We start from the raw sequence: 18,802 nt of genomic DNA, 5'->3' as shown, positions 1-18,802 counted from the left end.
GAGAGAGAGAGAGAGAGAGAGAGAGAGAGAGAGAGAGAGAGAGAGAGAGAGAGATGTGTAATGAATTCATTCATTTTCTCTCATTAATTTTATTCCATTAAATACATTTTCCATATTTTCTGTATTAAACAGAAAAATATTGTAGAAGTTATTGAATGGAATAAAACAGAAGTAAGACGATGAACAGTGTTTACTACCCCCCAACTCCACTCTCTCTCTCCCAGTTTCTCTGACCAGAACCATGTATTTACATTTCTGTGGCTTAAATTCCTTTCATTCAGTGTGCCATCACTGCACACATTTGGTGACAAATGTCAGATAAATAGAAAATGTTTATCGTCAATCCAGAATGTCATTCATTATGATAGCATGGAAGTGTCATTTTCTCGCTGCATAATTATTCCTGATTAGCTTTTCGATGTTTCCTACATTGAATGAATTAACACTATTTTTCCATGTGAACGATATCCTTTGGGCCGTTTCTTCTCTGAAACATAATCTATGATTACAGCTTGGCTAAATCTACCAATGATGATGATAATGGTTTTTTTTCTACTATAGGCACAAGGCCTGAAATTTCATGGAGAGGGGCTAGTCGATTACATCAATCCCAGTGATCAACTGGTGCTTATTTTACTAACCCTTAAACATTGAAAGGGTAAGTCAACCTCAGCAGCATTTGAAGTCAGAACATGAAGACAGATGAAATACCATTAAACATTTTTTGCAGCACGCTAACAACACAACCTTCTTAATAATAATAATAATAATAATAATGATAATCTTTTCTACTGGAGGCACAAGGCCTCAAATTTTGGGGAAGGGATGAAGTGAATTACATCAACCCCAGTGCATAACTGGTACTTATTTTATTGACCCCGAAAGGATGAAAATTAAAGTCAACCTTGGCGGAATTTGAACTCAATGTAGCAATGGGCAAAATACTGCTAAGCATGTCGTCCAGAGCGCTAACGAATTTGAGTAACTTTGAACTGATGATGATGATACAAGCAAAAGTAATAACAGCAGACTTCAATTATAAAGCAACAAAGTTAACTTAAATTTTATAATAAACTAAGTTATAAGAATATAAAGCTTAGAATTTTAAAGAAAGAATAAATTACAACTCACTATGAATCTTTTCTATTTTTTTTTTTTTGTTTTAAAAATTCCTATAGACACAGAGGTTAATTACAACATTCCTGGTTCTTCATAAAGAAATTCCAATTAACACTACAGCAGCCAAACGAGTACAGAGTTTATAATGATATTCACGGTAAGTTTATAATTTGGAGACAAGCATGAAACAAACCAAGAAGAGTCCAGATAAATGGTTTTGTTACCATCATCATCATCATCATTGTTGTTTAACGTCCGCTTTCCATGCTAGCATGGGTTGGACGATTTGACTGAGGACTGGTACAACCAGATGGCTACACCAGGCTCCAATCTAATTTGGCAGAGTTTCTACAGCTGGATGCCCTTCCTAACGCCAACCACTCAGTGGAAAATGAATAACAGCAGAGTGTAAAGCAACTCTTACTTTTGTGCGAAAAACAGGTAAGATGGTTGATTACGACTGGAGAATGAGAAAACTTAATCCGTTTCATGAAAATTCTTCTTCACACAACAAAGAGATTAAAATGTACTTCTCCGACATGAATCACATAGATTTTCCCCAGAGCTGGCTGTCGATGGTAGCCTGGCAGTGGTGTGTGATACTGAAACACTGGGTCATGTTGTAGCCATTCAGTTGTGAAACCATATTTTGTGTTGACATAAATGGAACAACCAAGAAGAGTTGCCATGCCAAATATTTCAGCATGAGTTGCCCATGTACTGTCTCTTTTCATTCTCCGAAGATGTTTTGAGAAGCTGCAGTCAACATAAGCTTCAAATTTTTCTCGATGGCTTTCGATAAACTCACACAATTTTGCTCGTAATTTGGAATGATATGTCTGTTGTCCTGTCAACTCCTGGCTGATGCAGCGGAAAAAACAGTTGCCATCACTCATTACAGAATAAACTGTCCCGAAATAGCCCCCTTTTAAGATAGGGTTATTGTTAGTATTAGCTCGGGGGTCGTAAGGTAAGTCCAAAAACTTGCATATCCTTTCTTTCCATTGGTCATCAATATATTTGGGAATATAGTCAAGAGGGGGTGGAGGTCGATAAGTGGCAAAATGATTGATAAGAGAAGGATAACCATAGGGGTAAGGGTAGTAGTGGGTAGGTGATGGGGGATATTGAGTGTGGGTGGGAGAAGGTGGGGCTGAGCAATTACTGAGATTACCATTTGAAGAAGAATGTTGGACACTAGGTGAGGAATATTGGTTAGGAGGAGGAGAGAAGCTGGTAGGAGGACATTGATTATAGAAGGGAGGAGAGAAACCAGGAGGGGAACATTGGTTATAGGGGGGAGGAGGAGACAAGCTGGTAGGGGAACATTGGTTAATGGGGCCGGTCGGGAAACTTTGGTTAATGGGGGGAGGAGAGAAGTTAGAAGGGGAGAACTGGGTAGATGGAGGAAGTGAGAAGCTGAGAGATTGATAGTAGTTAGGAGGTGGTGCTGAACGGGCCCTGGTTTCTGAATGTTGGGTATTAGATGGGTATACAGTATATGGGGGCGGGGGCTGGGCAGGAGCGGTTGGCTGTATGGCATTAATGGAACTGTTAGAATTATTGTTGATGTTTTTGGAATTGGTAGTCGTTGTACAGGAGTTACTTGAGGTAACCAGAGATGGGACATTGCCATTTGGAGTAATATTATAAGGAACAGGCTGGTACCATTGGTTAGCAGGGTAGCTATAGTAACCATTAGCTAGGTTGCTATATGAATGAGAAAACTGAGGATTGTTATTCATCGGTACAAGTGAACTGGAACACTAAAGCAGGGAAATCATTCAGATGAATAACATCCAAAAAATATTTTCAGTCTCGTTTATAAGAATATTTCCAGTATTAAAGATATCAATATTTGAAGAGGATCTGACAAAAGTCACAGGTAACAAAATAAATGAATGTAAAAATAAATAAACAAAAAGTATTGCAGTAAAACATCTACTTTTTCCCCCCACCTTTACGGCTTTCGTTTGTTAGATTACATATGAAAGAAAATGTAGCTTGATAACGAAAATAAAAGTAACATTTTACAAATCCGGTTTGAATGTGTTGAACGATGCATAAATGATAGTTCCATCAAGAGAAATTTGTCTTTGTATCCTCATAGAACAACATGAATTTTCAGACTGTTTCACTTGTCTCAGTGATATAAAACTCACAGAGTGTCTGGCATTCCTCCTACTATAATCCTAAATCTGTGGATGAACATGCGCACAGTTATTAGAGGAGCAAGATTTAAGGCGAGCCTACTTATTATATATAGATTAACTAGATATGAGATTATCCAGCTTACAGAAGCCTTCAGAGTCTGCCAAAGCTAATATAGAGAAAATAACAACAGACAACAGCTGAACAAATATATGTATGGTAACAGTATATTCTGCTGTGAGACTTGGTAAGAATTAATGCAGCTTGATAGTGAAGTCACTGACAATACAGATAAAGCAATAAAATTTAAAGTCAACAAACTTTGAAGCATCTATTTTGCATTGATTTCTAAATACAACCAATGAAAAATGAAGTCACAAGTGTTTTATATGTATGTACATACATAAAAATGTATGTGTGTCTGTATATATATATATATATATATATATATATATACATACACATGCATACATACATACATACATACATACATACATACATACATACACACACATATATATATATATATAATCTGGAGCTATAAGTCAACTGAGATATAAGGATTATCATAGTGAGTTGTTTTAGCAACTGCAGGAAAGGGTAAACTACAAACATAGCTTAACAAATTTCGAAGTAATTAAAAATACACTGCATTTTCATAAAAAATGTGACAACACACAGTTTGCTCTACATTTTGTCATACACACACACACACACCTAATATGACCACAACAGATGTGAGTTATTGAGAGTACTCGAAGGTTATAATTATGGCAAATAAAAATTGGACAAAGTGTTTATATGGAATTTAGGCGCAAAGACACAAAAGGAATGATTGGAAGAGAAGAGACAGGTGTCAGGTTGAGTTGGATGAAATGGGGTGGTATGCATCAAGTTGGTTCAGAAGAACAGAGGTTGTTGTAGCTGTAATAGAAGAGACAAAACCCCGCCCCCAACCAAAACAGAGCCAGTGTTATACCATATTAATGAGTAAATCAGTTGAATGATCTATATGATCTATGTCCCCAGTAAGTTAGCAGTAATCTATTGTAGGTGACATTTAAGCTTTGGTTAGTAAATGATCAGAACTGGTGGCTGTGTGGTAAAAAGTTTGCTTCTCAACCATATGGTTCCAGGTTCAGTTCCACTGCATGGCACTTTGGGCAAGTGTCTTTTACTATAGCCTGTTGTGTGTGTGTGTGTGTGTGTGTGTGTGTGTGTGTGTGTGTGCGTCTTTGTGTCTGTGTTTGTTTCCCACCACTACTGGACAACCAGTGTTGGTGCATTTACAACCCCGTGACTTAGTTGAATAACAGGCTTCAAAAAAAGATAAGTACTGGGAGTGATTCATTTGACTACAAATTCATCCAGGCAGTACCCCAGCATGGCCTCAGTCAAATGACTGAAACAAGTAAAAGAGAAAAGATGTGTCGAGAAAGCGAGACGTGTGAAGTGATTGTATCTTTGTGATGTTGAAAGATTAGGTTAGGTTCCTTTAGGAGGATTCAGAAGATTGTTTGCAGTAAAAATACCACAGTAGTTTCTTCTGTTAATGTGATACGTCTACCAAAATCTTTCAATAGCATTAGAGAGAGTAAAATGTGCTAAGTCTAGTGATATTGGTTTGAACTTTAGAGGGATTAAAATTTTAGCATTTGCTGATCACCCTTTTATTAGATCAGGTCAGAGTTTTTGTTGATTTGCCTTAATAATCCAAGTCAAGTAAGGTCTTAGTAGCAGATTGTATGTTACAGTACCATGGACTACGGATATTGCAGCAGATCACATGTTTGTAGAAGACCACGAAAATCTCTGGTGGAATGTTTTTTTGAAAATGAACATACAAATATTTTCTTTATTCCCCATCTCTAACAAAGGGTAACACATGAAGCCTAACTATCATTTTGTCTCTCAAACATGCAATTTTGCTCTTTTTATTTCATGCTGATGCAAACTATCAGAATAAACAGCAGCTTGTTCTTGAGATTAGTTTTGTTTGTTGATGGGTAGATAACATAGTAGAAATAGCATTGGTCACTCAGCAAAGATAAGCACTGCTCAGTCATAGAAGAACTATTTCATGTGATGGGTGAACGACCAGAGTCAAAGGAATCCAAATAAGCTTGACCTCATGATGATTGTCAATAAAACAAGACAAGTGATTGGTGGGACATACAAATATAATTTAATGTCCACTTCTCTAAGCTAGCATGCGTCAGACTGAATTTGTTGAGGCAGGTTTTTACAGTTGGGTGCCCTTTCTGTCACCAACTCTTACCTGTTTCCAAGCAAGGTAATATTTCATTTGTAGTCCTCCATGTTTTTCATGGAAGACTGCAAATGGATAACATTGCTTGTATGACAGTGATGCTTGTTTACAACCATCACATGATGTCAAGATAAAAGTACACACACACACACACACAGAGTCTTCTTTCATTTTCTGCACATTCAATTCCAATCACAAAGCTGTAGTCAGTCTGGAGGCAACATTGAAGACCCTTTCCCAAGGGGCTACACAGTGGGACAGAACTTGAGACCACATGGTTGAGAAGTGAGCTTCTTAACTACACAACCATAATAATAAAGTCTACCTACAAAACAATCACCTTAAAGATCAACACTGAATGAACAGACTTAATATTTTAAGCATTCTATTCTGCTGAGTGGTTGCTGTTAGGAAGGGCATCCAGCTGTAAAAATCCTGCCAAAACGGCCACAGAAGTCTGGGGCAGGCTTCTGCCTGCAGGCTCTTGTGAAACCATCCCACCCATGCTAGCATGGAAGACAGACATTAAACGATGATGAAATGATGATGATTCCAGTCTAGACCAAGCCATCCTTCATTTTATTTTTAGGTATAATCTATTTAGGATTACATCGTCCAATGCATCCTTGCATGTTTCATCAAGGAGTTGCTTGAGAGAGATTTAGCTGTTGTTTCTAGTGGTTTAAGCAAATGTGTAGATGCTGTTTCATAGGCCTGCTCCAAATCTTTAGAAATCAAGTGAGAGATTAAGGGTAATGTGGGATTAAAAAGAGAATTATGTAAGTGAATGGGACAGGGATTGCAACTAAAAGGTTTTTTAAGTTTAGACAACTCTAACACTGTGAAGATACAGTAAATAAAGAAAGTTGAAGCAACAGAAACAAATGCTGACTTCAGTGAGATAATGTAGCTACATTTATTATGTAAGCACAGATTCGGATTAGGATTGGACTGGATTGGAATGCCCGTATTCAGTTCACTGCAGAATGAGGGCCTCAGCATGCTCTCTCCACCAACCATGGTCTGATGTCTAGGCTGTGAATTTGAACATGAGATCGTATTGGTTTGATGAGCCTACTGGCTCAACATGGCTTGGCAGAAGGATGCAATTTTTTGTCGCACCTTTATACTCATATCCAGGAGTCGTTAAATCAATTACATCAACCCCAGCGCTCAACTGGTACTTTTTTTTTAATCAACCACAAAATGATGAAAGGCAAAGTCAACCTTGGTGAAATTTGAACTCAGAATGTTAAGACCGACAAAATACTGCTAAGCATTCTGCCTGGCATGCTAATGGTTCTGTCAGCTTTCTGCCATAAGCATAGATTAGTTTCAGTAAAATCGAGTCTTGGAAAGAGGACTGTACATTTGATATGTCCCATGACAGTGATTTAGCAAGATGGTAATTATTGACAAATATATCCTGCTGGTGTAACATGAATTATTTGCTCCAAATTCTTAGGAGGAGTTGGTGCAGGCATGGCTGTGTAGTTAGGAAGTTGGCTTCCCAGCCATACTCCTTTGGGTTCAGTCCTACTGACACCTTGAAAAAATGTCTTCTAGTATAGCCCTGGGCCGACCAAAGACTTGTGGGAGGATTTGGTCAACAGAAACTGAAAGAAGCTCATTGTATGTGTGTGTGTGTGTGTGTGCTCAAGTGTGCTTATTTTCTCTTTGTCTTGATAGTGCATGATAGTCGTAAGTGTACATCATCATATAAGCATTGTCATTCAACACTGGTTTTCTGTGAAAACATGTCTGGCCATGGGGGAAATATTATCTGATTTTGGAAACAGGTGAGTATTGGCAGCAGAAAGAGTTGCTGGCAGTAGAAAATCTATCTCAACGTCTGACCTATGCAAGAGGATATATTCAAGAGGAAATAGAAGAAAACAGGTCAGATGCATGTAAGTAAAACAGGTCATAATTAAGCAAATGAAACATATTGAAATAATTAAAATGGATCATAGTTACATATAAAGAATAAGCAGGTCACAGTAAATGAACAGTTTAAGAAAATAAAACTGGATGTGATATATATAAACAGTCAACAGCGATGTAAGCAAAAACTATAGCTTGTTACAGTAAACAAGTTGTAGTAAATAAAAGATATATTGAATAAATACATAATGGATAAGTAAATAAAAGGCCTTATGGTTGAATACAGAAAATGTGTGGTATTTAATAAATGTGTGATGCCTAAGAGAAAATGTAACAAGGTCATAACTAAGCCCAGTTTTATTCATTTAGTTTGATATATATATACATATATATATATCAACCATCATCATCATCATTTAATGTCTGTTTTCCATGCTGGAATGGGTTGGATGTTTTGATGAGAGCTTTGATGCAGATTTTCTACAGCTAGATGCCCTTCCTGTCACCAGTCCCCACCGGTTACTGAGTAAGGCAATAATTCCCTGTGGCCAGACATACTTTCATGAAAGATTGGAAATGGAGGACGCTGCTGTATAACAGTCGCACTCATTTACAGCTATCCCACAATGTCAAGACAAAGAGACACCAAATGATACACATAAACACATATAATGAGCTTCTTTCAGTTTCCATCTAGAAAAACCACCCACAAGGCTTTGGTCAACCTGGGGCTACAGAAAAAGACACTTGCCTGAGGTGTCACACAGTGGCATTGAACCAGGAACCATATGGTCAGGAAATAACCTTAACCACACAACCATACCCATGACTATATATATACATATATAATCCTTTGTTTTTCTGTGTTAGCATGGGTTAGATGAATACATATAGTTGAGGCATTGTTTTACAGTCTTCCTGCTACTAACCCATATCTGTTTTTTCAAGCAACAAAGTTTCCATTCCATTTGTCTTCAAATGTGCAGAGCTAGAGGACTGTCTCTCTAACTCATGTGAGTGCAGAATGTTGACCATGCATGTTCTCAAATCCTTCCTGTCTATGCCACTGATGTCTATACAAGGGAAAGGCCACCAACTTGGACTGACACAGCCTCGCACCAATGTTGTAGCAAGTGCTGCTGTCAAAACAGAAAGGACTGGAAGTGATAGGGCAAAGCATCTTGCCTGATCCTCTAATAACTGAGTCAATCCACAGTCCTGGATTAATATTTTTTCTTTTGGTGACCCTGAAAGGGAGAAATGCAATGTTGATTTTGACAAAGTCCGAACTCAGATCACAGAGGGTTGGAACAAATGTCACTTGCAAGTCATTTTGTTCCTGCAGTGGTGTCCCCAAATTAAACCACCGAACAGTATTTATACTCAGAGCAAGATGGACTTAGGCCTTGAAAGTAAAGTGTTTGGATTATGGGTGTAATGCATCACCAAAAACACATGGGCCACAGACCCCTTTAGGTTCTCTCTAGCAATTCATTTGTTCATGATTCTCATTGTTTATTAAAGAGACAACATTGAATTTATCTAAGTGTGTGTGTGTGTGTGTGTGTGTATGTGTGTTTGGTTGGTGTCCTCTCCTATGTATGTAATCAATACTGTAATGCAGGAGGGCTAGCTGTTCAATGCTACTGTAACACCTGGCTAAGAGGAGGAAATTAAATCTTTGTAGTGTGGTCTTAGCTAGGTGGAGTCTGTAGTCTTTAAAGGAGATTGTCATATAGAGAAAGATTTGGCGTTTGTAAAGAATGAGGTAAATTGTACTTCTTCTCACAAGTAGAATAGACTATGACACGAGTTTACTGTCACTGAGATGTTTAGTAAATGGATTTTGTGCTGTTGAATGAAATCACATCATCAACCATTTATTGTACTGTTTGTCAAAGATGTCCGTTCCTGGAAGATGTTCAGGAAAAGTTACGGCCACATACACACGAGGCTTTTATAGATGGAAGGGAGTGAGAAAACTGACTGAGTACAGAAGTATACCAGAGTTGTAAGCAACCAGTTATGAAGCTTTAAATCCATCTAGTTAGTGATCTCTTGGGTGATGGCAAAACAAAACAGAATCGAAAGCTTTGCCCATTTCAAGGGAAATAACTTGGTTTATGTTAAAATTTACTGAGATTGGAAAATAACATACTTGTAGTGTAAGCAGAAAAAATGTTGGTTGATAAAAATTGATTTTCGACATTTTATCCTGCACTTTAATAATAATAATAATAATAATAATAGTAATCCTTTCTACTATAGGCATAAGGCCTGAAATTTGGTGGAAGTAGACTAGTCAATTATATCAACTGCAGTGTTTCACTGGTACTTAATTTATTGACCCTGAAAGGATGAAAGGCAAAGTTGACATCGGCAGAATTTGAACTCAGAGCGTAGTGATGGGCAAAATACCACTAAGCATTTCGTCCAGCGTGCTAATGATTCTGCCAGCTTGCCACCTAAATGATGATGATAATAATAATCCTTTCTACTATAGGCACAAGGACTGGATTTTTGTGGGGAGGGGGACAATCGATCACATCAACCCAGTGCTTGACTGGTATTTATTTTATCAACCCCAAAAGGATGAAAGGCAAAATCAACCTCGGTGGAATTTAAAATCAGAACGTAGCAAGACGAAGTACCACTAAGCATTTCGCTCAACATGCTAATGATTCTGCCAACTTGCCGGCTTAATAATAATAATAATAATAATAATAATAATAATAGTGAAATTTGGAAACAAAATTCTCCAATAAAGAAACAGAAATTCGTTTTTATAAGATAAAAAAAAAAAGAATAAATATATTATTTAAAATTTTGTAAATTGAGTTTCAATAGAGTATATAATGAGCGTGTGTATACATGCATGCACACACACATATATACATATCCATACATAGTGTACATAGGTGAGAAGTTGAAAACTACTCAATGCCAAAAAGCAAGAGTTATTTATGGCTGTGACAGCTGGCATCTCATACCTAGTTATTTGAATTTCATATTCCGATAATCAGATTGGATATGAAATGCAGAACAGGTGATCTGAGTAGAGATAGTAAATAGTAAAAGGAAAAAGAAAGAAGAAAAAAGGAGGGAAAAGAGAGAAAATCGTGTATTTTCTAGAAGTCACTGGGGAGTGGGTGGAAGGCAGATTATTGATGTGTATGTGCGGGTTGACTCTTGGAATTAAACTAAGGGCTGACGATAAATTGTAAGACTGCATATAGCACAACCAAATAGTCATAGTCACTCTGGTCATTTGCATTGCAACAAAAATTCTAAATGATGAGCTCATCATTTAGAAATTTCATCGAAGTATCTAGTAGTTCACCATATCATTATCTTATAGTTATTTTTTCCCATACTGGGATGGGTTGGATGACAATATCTCACTGTTTGTGATGACCAGTCATCATGTGATACACACAGCAGTAGAGAAAACTGCCACCAATCTTTATTGTTTTGTATCATGTATTTTTTTTTTTACTCTAGGCACAGGGCCCAAATGATTAAATTGACCCCAGTGCTTGAGTGGTGCTTAATCTATTGACCCCGAAAGGATGAAAGGCAAAGTTGACATTGGTGGTGTGTCATGTATTACTGACAAGGTTTTCTACAGCTGAATACCCTTCTTTTTGTCAACTATTTTACTGCATGGTATTTTATTGTTCCACTGGCAGCAGAAAGGTTGCTTGTTAGGTGTAAAGATTGCCCAGTCATGGACCAGTTTTTATTTAGAGTCAGAGTCACTGCTCTCTTAAGCAGGTTACTCTTTACTGCTGCATGAAGAGTTTACATTTCCTTTATTTAGTTTTCTTTTATTGTATTAACACAGTATCCCACAGTCTTTCCAACAACAACAACTCAGCCACCTTTTTTCAATTCCATAGGTCTAACACTCATGGACAAAATAAAAAAAAACAACACAGCACCCATGACTTTCAGAAACATTTTTTCATGCTCAGAATTGCTGAAGCATGAAATAAACTACCTGCATCAGTTGTTAGCTGTCAAGATGCTACATCCTTCAAAACTTCCATACCTCCTGAAATTTGCCAACAGTACACCTGATGCACCCCACTTCTTTTTTTAAACAACTCATTCATCGTTCACTTTCTGTGCATTATTCCATCTACTGTCCATGCATTTTAAGCTACTTTTTCTGATGAATTGTAGTGCACCTTGAATGTCAGGTCACTCTTGAGCGCTACTGGTAACATGTAACCCAGTACAACTTGTCGCATGCTCGGGTCATTGACGACTAAACTGGCAACCTCATCAAGCTTGCTTGGTGAGAAGGGTGATTGTTGGACACCCTGCGGGATGAAAAATAAGACCCATCAAAGGGTGGGAGAACCACTGTGTAGTCAATGGCCAATTCAACAAGTACCTTGTCACAGTGAAGTGCCTGTGTGCTCCATTGACCCCGGAGAGCTATGCTGCAGGGAGAGAAATCTTCAGGCAGGTCTTACAAAGCCAGACAGGTCGAAGGGTAGGAGACAGGTAAAACCTTAACAACAATAAATCGAAATGTCAGCAGCAGGGTGTGGATTTAGTTATCGGCAGGGCCTAACAGATCAGATTCCTGGCTTTGAACAAGCACGATGTCATGCAGAGGATCTTGAATATAAGACAATGGATGAAACCCTAATATTCCTAGTTAGATGGAAACTGTGGGACCACACGGAGCAATGTCCAGTGACCCCTATAGTATGTGCAACCAAAACCCCTATAGGGGCACCTTATGGGATGACCTAGATGCAATGTAATGCACCTGAGCATTGTACGCAATAAGTTTATTATTTGTATCTTTACCAAATAATATACGGCCCTTGTGCTGGTGGCACGTAAAAGCACCCACTACACTCTTGGAGTGGTTGGCGTTAGGAAGGGCATCCAGCTGTAGAAACTCTGCCAGATCAGATTGGAGCCTGGTGCAGCCATCTGGTTCAGCAGTCCTCAACCAAATCGTCCAACCCATGCTAGCATGGAAAGCGGACGTTAAACGATGATGATGATATGAAATGAAAACTGTGTGTCACTATTTTTGATTTTATTCTACATCATCTCTGTTTATGTTCTCAACTATCATCAATTCTACTAGTTCTGGTTTCTAATCTTGTTATTTCTGTCTTCATAAGAGTTATCAGTGAATTGACGAATAAGTGTGTTATATACAAAATAAGCCTCAGGTGAAAAAATTTTCACATGTAATCATACATATATAAACCATGAAAAAAGCACCCAGTAAATTCTGTAAAGTGGTTGGCTTTAGGAAGGGTATCAAGCCATAGTAAACCTTGCCAAAGCAGACATTGGAGGTCAATGCAACCCTCAGGCAAGTTACATCCTGTCAAACTATCCAACCCATGCCAGCAAGGAGTATGGAATACGATGATGAATTGCTGATGAAATGCTATTTAATGCAAAAAAAAAAAAAAAAAAAAAAAAAAAAAAAAAAAAAAAAAAAAAAAATGAAAATCCGCACAAACAGTTTTTAACCAGAAAATTATTTTTTTTCAAGAAATTCATATCTAAAATAACCAGTGGATATGAGATTTAAGCTTTTGATGTTGTTTTGGACTCTTAACAGAGCTGACTGACATTCAACTGCAAAGTATTTTGAAATATTTCAAAATGACAAGCAGACTTGCAAGGTTTTTTTTTGGGGGGGGGGGTTCTTTGACTCTCCCACAAGATATTTTCTTTAAAAACAATAACCAAAAATTATAAAATAAATAATTCTTCTCAACATTATTTTTCAAGAAACCCCAGATTACAAAGCATCAAAAGCAAATGATAAAGTAAGACTGTCTCTGAAACAAAGTGAAAGAAGTTGAACTCCATAAAAGCGAAAACTAATAAATTCATCAACAAAAGATTACAAGGTAAGAACAAGAAGGATTAACCCTGTCGTTACCAACTCGGCTGAAACCGGCTTTGGCTCTGTAGTACAAATGTCTTATTTCCATAAGTTTTGAATTAAAATCTTCCACCAAACCTTAGTCACGATTTATACTCCTAACACTAGCTTAATGATAACTAAGTTATTTTACTAAATTCTTTGTTATATTTAAAATAATTGAAAGAAACACAGAGCATCTCAAAATAAATGCAGTAACGAAAGGGTTAAGGTTAAAAGCAAACTTACCCATGCTCATGTTGCTGCTCGAACTAAGATTACTTGATGTTCGCTGTGGAGGACTTGGGCCTTCTTGATTTTGGGTCATTAACCGGGAAGGGCCTGCAGGTGGTCTTGTAGGAGGTGGAGGAGGAGGCCTCTGAACTGGAGGTTTTGACCTTGGTAGTGTCCCACTGCTACTGGCTACCCTTTCAGGAGGGAGTGGTGGACCTCGTGTGGGTGGTGGTGGTGGTGGTGGAGGCTGGGCTCGGTTTAAGGAAGAGCTTGAAGAGGAGGACGAGGAGGAAGAAGATAATGTTGGAGGTGGAGGTAAAGGCCTTCCAATCATGCTGGATGGCCGGTTTTTATTTGGTGTTCGGTTGTTGGGCAGAGAGGGAGGACGACCTGGAGGTGGTGGGGGAGGTGGAGGTGGATGTGCTCCTGGCATCCGACGCCCTCCACCAACGTTCATTGCAATGCCACCAGCAGTGTGTTGCGATGGGCTGGGGGTTGTATTAACATTAACAGAGTGGTTATTGTTGGTGATGTTGCTGTTGATGTCATTGCTAGTGTTTACAGGATGAGGAGTTGGAGGCTGAAATTTACGAGTTGGAGGTACGTTCCGTTGTGGCAAAGTCTTGTTATCATTGATTACTGAGCCACCGTTTGATACATTTTTATTGAGTTGGGATCTGAAATCAGTCTGATTGGTAGGTCCATTTGGTAAGCGCACCGGTTTTGGAGATGAATTACCTGATACAGAAAGAAAGGAAAATTTCAAAATCATGACATAATAATTTTTCTGAAACTGAAGAAGAAAATATTACAGGTTTTCAGCCCTTTTGATACCAGCTCACCTGATACTGACCCTGGTTCTACGATTAAAACTTATAGTTTTGAAGTTATTGAAATTAAAACCTTCCACCAAAATTTCATGTTAATTTATGAACCAAACCCCAAATCAATAATAATTTCAAATTTTGGCACAAGGCCAGCAATTTCAAGGGAGGCGGGGCGGTTAAGTTTTCTATAATAGCCCCAAGTTGACAAAAAGCCTTGGGAGAAGATTTGACAGAAACTGAAAGAAACCTGATGTGTGTGTGTGTGTGTGTGTATTGTATATAGTGCTCTGGTGCACTACAACGCATCGAAGGTGCCTGTACAGTACATAGTACCTTCCTGACTTTTGTACATGATTCTATGTACTGTACATTCACCTTTGATGTGTTGTAGTGCACCTGAGCACTATATACAATAATTTCATTATTATTATTATACACACACACACACACATACTCAAACTACCCAGATCCAATCCCTCGCATCTACCTGACAATGCCATTCTAAAGCTAAGCAATCACGTCATCAAATTTTCATAGCTACAAGATGATTAATTCAAAGCAATGTGCATAAATAAGCATTACATTTGACAGAATAATCTCAAAGCTAATGAGTTGATTCTGGCACAGATACAATGGTTGCCAACTCACATTGTCTTTTTTACTTTTCTTTTTATAAATACTTAGATTGTCACGTCTTACCACAAGCTACCTTCTACTATTTCCAGCAACCTCCTATGGTTGAGCTAATGGGAGAGAGAGAGGCTCCACAGTGTCGGTTGCCCAAATCTCCTCCAAATCAGATCTACCACCATAAAAATGGAAGGACATATCAGATAATGCTGTCCCAGCTATGTCTGAGGTTAGTGAATAAGTGATGCAGGGTCAAACAAGAGTCTCTTTCGGTGAATCCACATCAACCTCAAAATTGCACCACAAAAGTTATGTTTCCGTGTCAGGACTGGAATATACTCAAACTTCAAAGGTTGAAGTCAAATGACTAATGATATCTTACAAGACAGAAATAAATACTATTTCTGTCTTAGAAATAGTATCTAAGTATATTGACAGGCATGGCCGTATGCTTAAGAAGCTCACTTTTCAACCACAACCACATGGTTTCAGGTTCAGTCCTTGGGCTGATCAATGCTTCATAAATCAATCTGGTAGATGGAAACTGTGTGGAAACCCATCATAATCCACGTGTGTGTGTGTGTAAACATCCCCCCACTCCTGTGTATCTGTGTTTGTCCCCCACTGCCATTTGACATGGTACTGGTTTAGCAAGAGATCAATAGATAAGTGTCAGACTTAAGTGCTACGGTCAATTTGGTTAATGAGAACCATTAGTCATTTTAAAGCTATAATCGAAGACACTTGGCCAAGATGTCATGCAATGAAGACTCAACTGAAAACCATGTTCTTGCAAAGTTAGCTTCTCAACTACACAGCCATACCTGTGATATATTGGTGTCACATAAAAGCACTGGTGATGGTGCCATGTAAAAAGCACGGCCGATGGTGCCATGTAAAAAGCACTGGTGATGGTGCCACAAAAAATGCCCTGTCCACTCTGTAAAATGGTTGGTGCTAGGAAGGACATCCAGTTGTAGAAACCAAGCCCAAACAGACTATGAAACCTGATGCGGCCCCTGGCCTTGCCAACTCCTGTCAAACTGGTCAACTGGTGCCAGCATGGCAAATGGATGTTAAATGATGACAATGATGATGATTGTGCTGTAGATGCAAGCGTACATTCTGATATATTGTTAACATGACTAGTTCTTTAAGTTGATAAAACCTTACCTGCTGGTATTCTCTGTTTTTGACCTTTGTTTTGTAATTTTGGTATTCCTCCAGGGAATAACTCGCCAGCCATACCTCCAATTTTGTTTGGAGGAAAACCTCCGCCACCTCGTGGTGAGCTGTCATTTGATTTCTTACCTGGGAATAACATAAAAGAAAGTGTTAATAATTAAAATGGGAATCATTACAATTGAAAAAAAAATCATTGAAATATACTATGCTAATAATATACTTGTTCAAGACTGTTTTCTTTCGAACAAGAAATGAGGGAGAAAAAAGATTAATATGCAATGAAATAAAGAGTAACAAATGAAACAGAAGATAGAATAAAATATATTGAAAAAAATATATGGAAATAAAAAATTTTCCTAAACAAAATTTTACTCCTGCAAACCCTCTGGAGATTTCATATTAAATAATTCACTATGAGAGCAACAGAAAAATGTGTTGTGCTCTCTCTCTCTATATATATGTGTGTGTGTATATGTATATATATGTATATGTATGTATATATAAAAATAAATAAAAACTTAGTAGATTAAATCAAACATATTACAAAAAAAAAATCACATTTTCCCCTCTTCTTATTTTCTCTTTTATACACACAGTAAAAATTACATTTGTTTGGGGAGAGAGATTGAAAGAAAGAAAAAAAGTGGTAGTGAGAGAAAGCAAATGAGAACAAATATGATAGAAAAATAGAGATATGAATACAGAATGAAATTTAGATCACACACACATACAGAGGAATGCAGAAAATGATGAATTTCAAAGTGTTCTGAGAGAGAGAAAGAGAGATAGAGAGAGAGCAGGGGGAATAGAAAAAAAGGGAAAGAAAACGGTTTCTAATTTATCATTAATGATAATAGTATATCATTAATGATAACGAGATATCATTATCACAATAACAAAATTGCTTTGTGTAAATTTCAATGATAAAGCAAAAAAAATGAAAGATATTTGAAAATTGATATATTTTTCATATTCCTGATGGTGAAATAATGATTAACACAAATATAGGGCCACATATTTTGGGGTTTGTGGGGGACAAACTGAACCTAAATACTTGACAGCATTTATGTCATGTAAAGTAATCCCTCACCATATCGTGGTTTATTATTTAAGTTTTCATCGATTCGTCCGTGGAGTTGATTTGCATTTATAATAAAATTAAAATAATGGAAAAAAATATACAGTTCAGTACTATTTCTACTTCACGAAGTTTCACCTATCGCGGGGTGATTTTAGAATGTAACACCTGCAATAGTTGATATTATGATATGGAAGGATGAGCTGTAAAATCAATGGCTGCAGAATTTGAGCCGAGAAAATAAAGGGAGATAACTAAAAAGACTTAGCTCAAGGATTTTCCCACCTTTTCCCAATTGATCCAGCTCACAACGCAACATGGTGCTAAAGAGTATTACAGTAGACCAGCTTCTTATTTTCTTAACTAGATCTGAAGGAAAGGGCCTGAGTCCATAACTTTTGCAAGCTCTCCAAGAGCAGGAAATTTTAGGTGTTCTGCTATGTGTATCCATGATACAGTGCAGATCCGACTCAGCTTCAGGTACCAACACAGGGCCAGAAACAGCAGCCAAATCTCCCACAAATCACCTCTTTTACTTGTTTCAGACATCTGACTGTGGCCATGCTGGAGCACTGCCTTTAGTCAAGCAAATCGACCCCTGGACTTATTCTTTATAAGCCGAGTACTTATTCTATTGGTCTCTTTTGCCGAACCGCTAAGTTACAGGGACATAAACACACCAGCATTGGTTGTCAAGCGATGTTGGGGGGGGGGGGGCAAACACAGACACACAAACATATACACACATATACGTATGTATATATATATATATACATACTAAGGGCTTCTTTTAATTTCCGTCTACCAAATCCACTCACAAAGCTTTGTTTGACCCGAAGCTATAGTAAAAGACACTTGCCCAAGGTGCTACGCAGTGGGACTGAACCCTGAACCATGCGGTTCGTAAGCAAGCTACTTACCACACAACCTCTCCTACGCCTATTAACACTATCTTAAATATAAGGACACATCTGATAATATATAGTTCCCAATAAACATAGGATACAACAAACAACAGTAAAACAAAAAGCAAAAATAATTAATATTGAAACCCTAATTTGAGCAAACTCCTTTTCAGCTGATCTGAGTCACAATGGATATGATGCTAGATGAGTTATGAGCCACGAAGGTCTTAAAAGTTTTATTACATTAAAAGAGCAAATATCTTTTATGGTTTTACTTCTTTCAGTCATTGGACTGTGGCCATGCTGGGGCACCACTTTGAAGGGAACCCTTTGGCTCCTATTTTATTCTACTGGACATCCACAGTCATTTGCTGTATACTCTTTACTCTTTTACTTGTTTCAGTCATTTGACTGTGGCCATGCTGGAGCACCGCCTTTAGTCGAGCAAATCGACCCTGGGACTTATTCTTTGTAAGCCTAGTACTTATTCTGTCGGTCTCTTTTGCTGAACCGCTAAGTTACGGGGGCGTAAACACACCAGCATCGGTTGTCAAGCGATGTTGGGAGGGCAAACACAGACACACAAACATACACACACCCACATATATA

The 18,802-nt window shown here is 37.9% G+C and overlaps 1 protein-coding gene across 1 annotated transcript in view; it reads right to left on the bottom strand.

Moving 5' to 3' along the window:
- The window catches only part of LOC106872716 (uncharacterized), a 140,163-nt gene that overhangs the window by 9,224 nt on the left and 112,137 nt on the right, over window positions 1-18,802 (bottom strand). Inside the window, exons 8-9 of the mRNA XM_014919794.2 lie at window positions 16,199-16,336; window positions 13,584-14,306 (exon numbers count right to left, since the gene is read on the bottom strand). Of these exons, the coding sequence (XP_014775280.1) occupies window positions 13,584-14,306; window positions 16,199-16,336 (861 nt within the window). The remainder of the gene's footprint in view (window positions 1-13,583; window positions 14,307-16,198; window positions 16,337-18,802) is intronic.

This window comes from Octopus bimaculoides, chromosome 1 (genome assembly GCF_001194135.2).
Source record: "Octopus bimaculoides isolate UCB-OBI-ISO-001 chromosome 1, ASM119413v2, whole genome shotgun sequence".
NCBI lineage: Eukaryota > Metazoa > Mollusca > Cephalopoda > Octopoda > Octopodidae > Octopus > Octopus bimaculoides.
The sequence above is the reverse complement of the archived record's forward strand: the minus strand, read 5'-3'. Positions and strand labels throughout refer to the sequence as shown.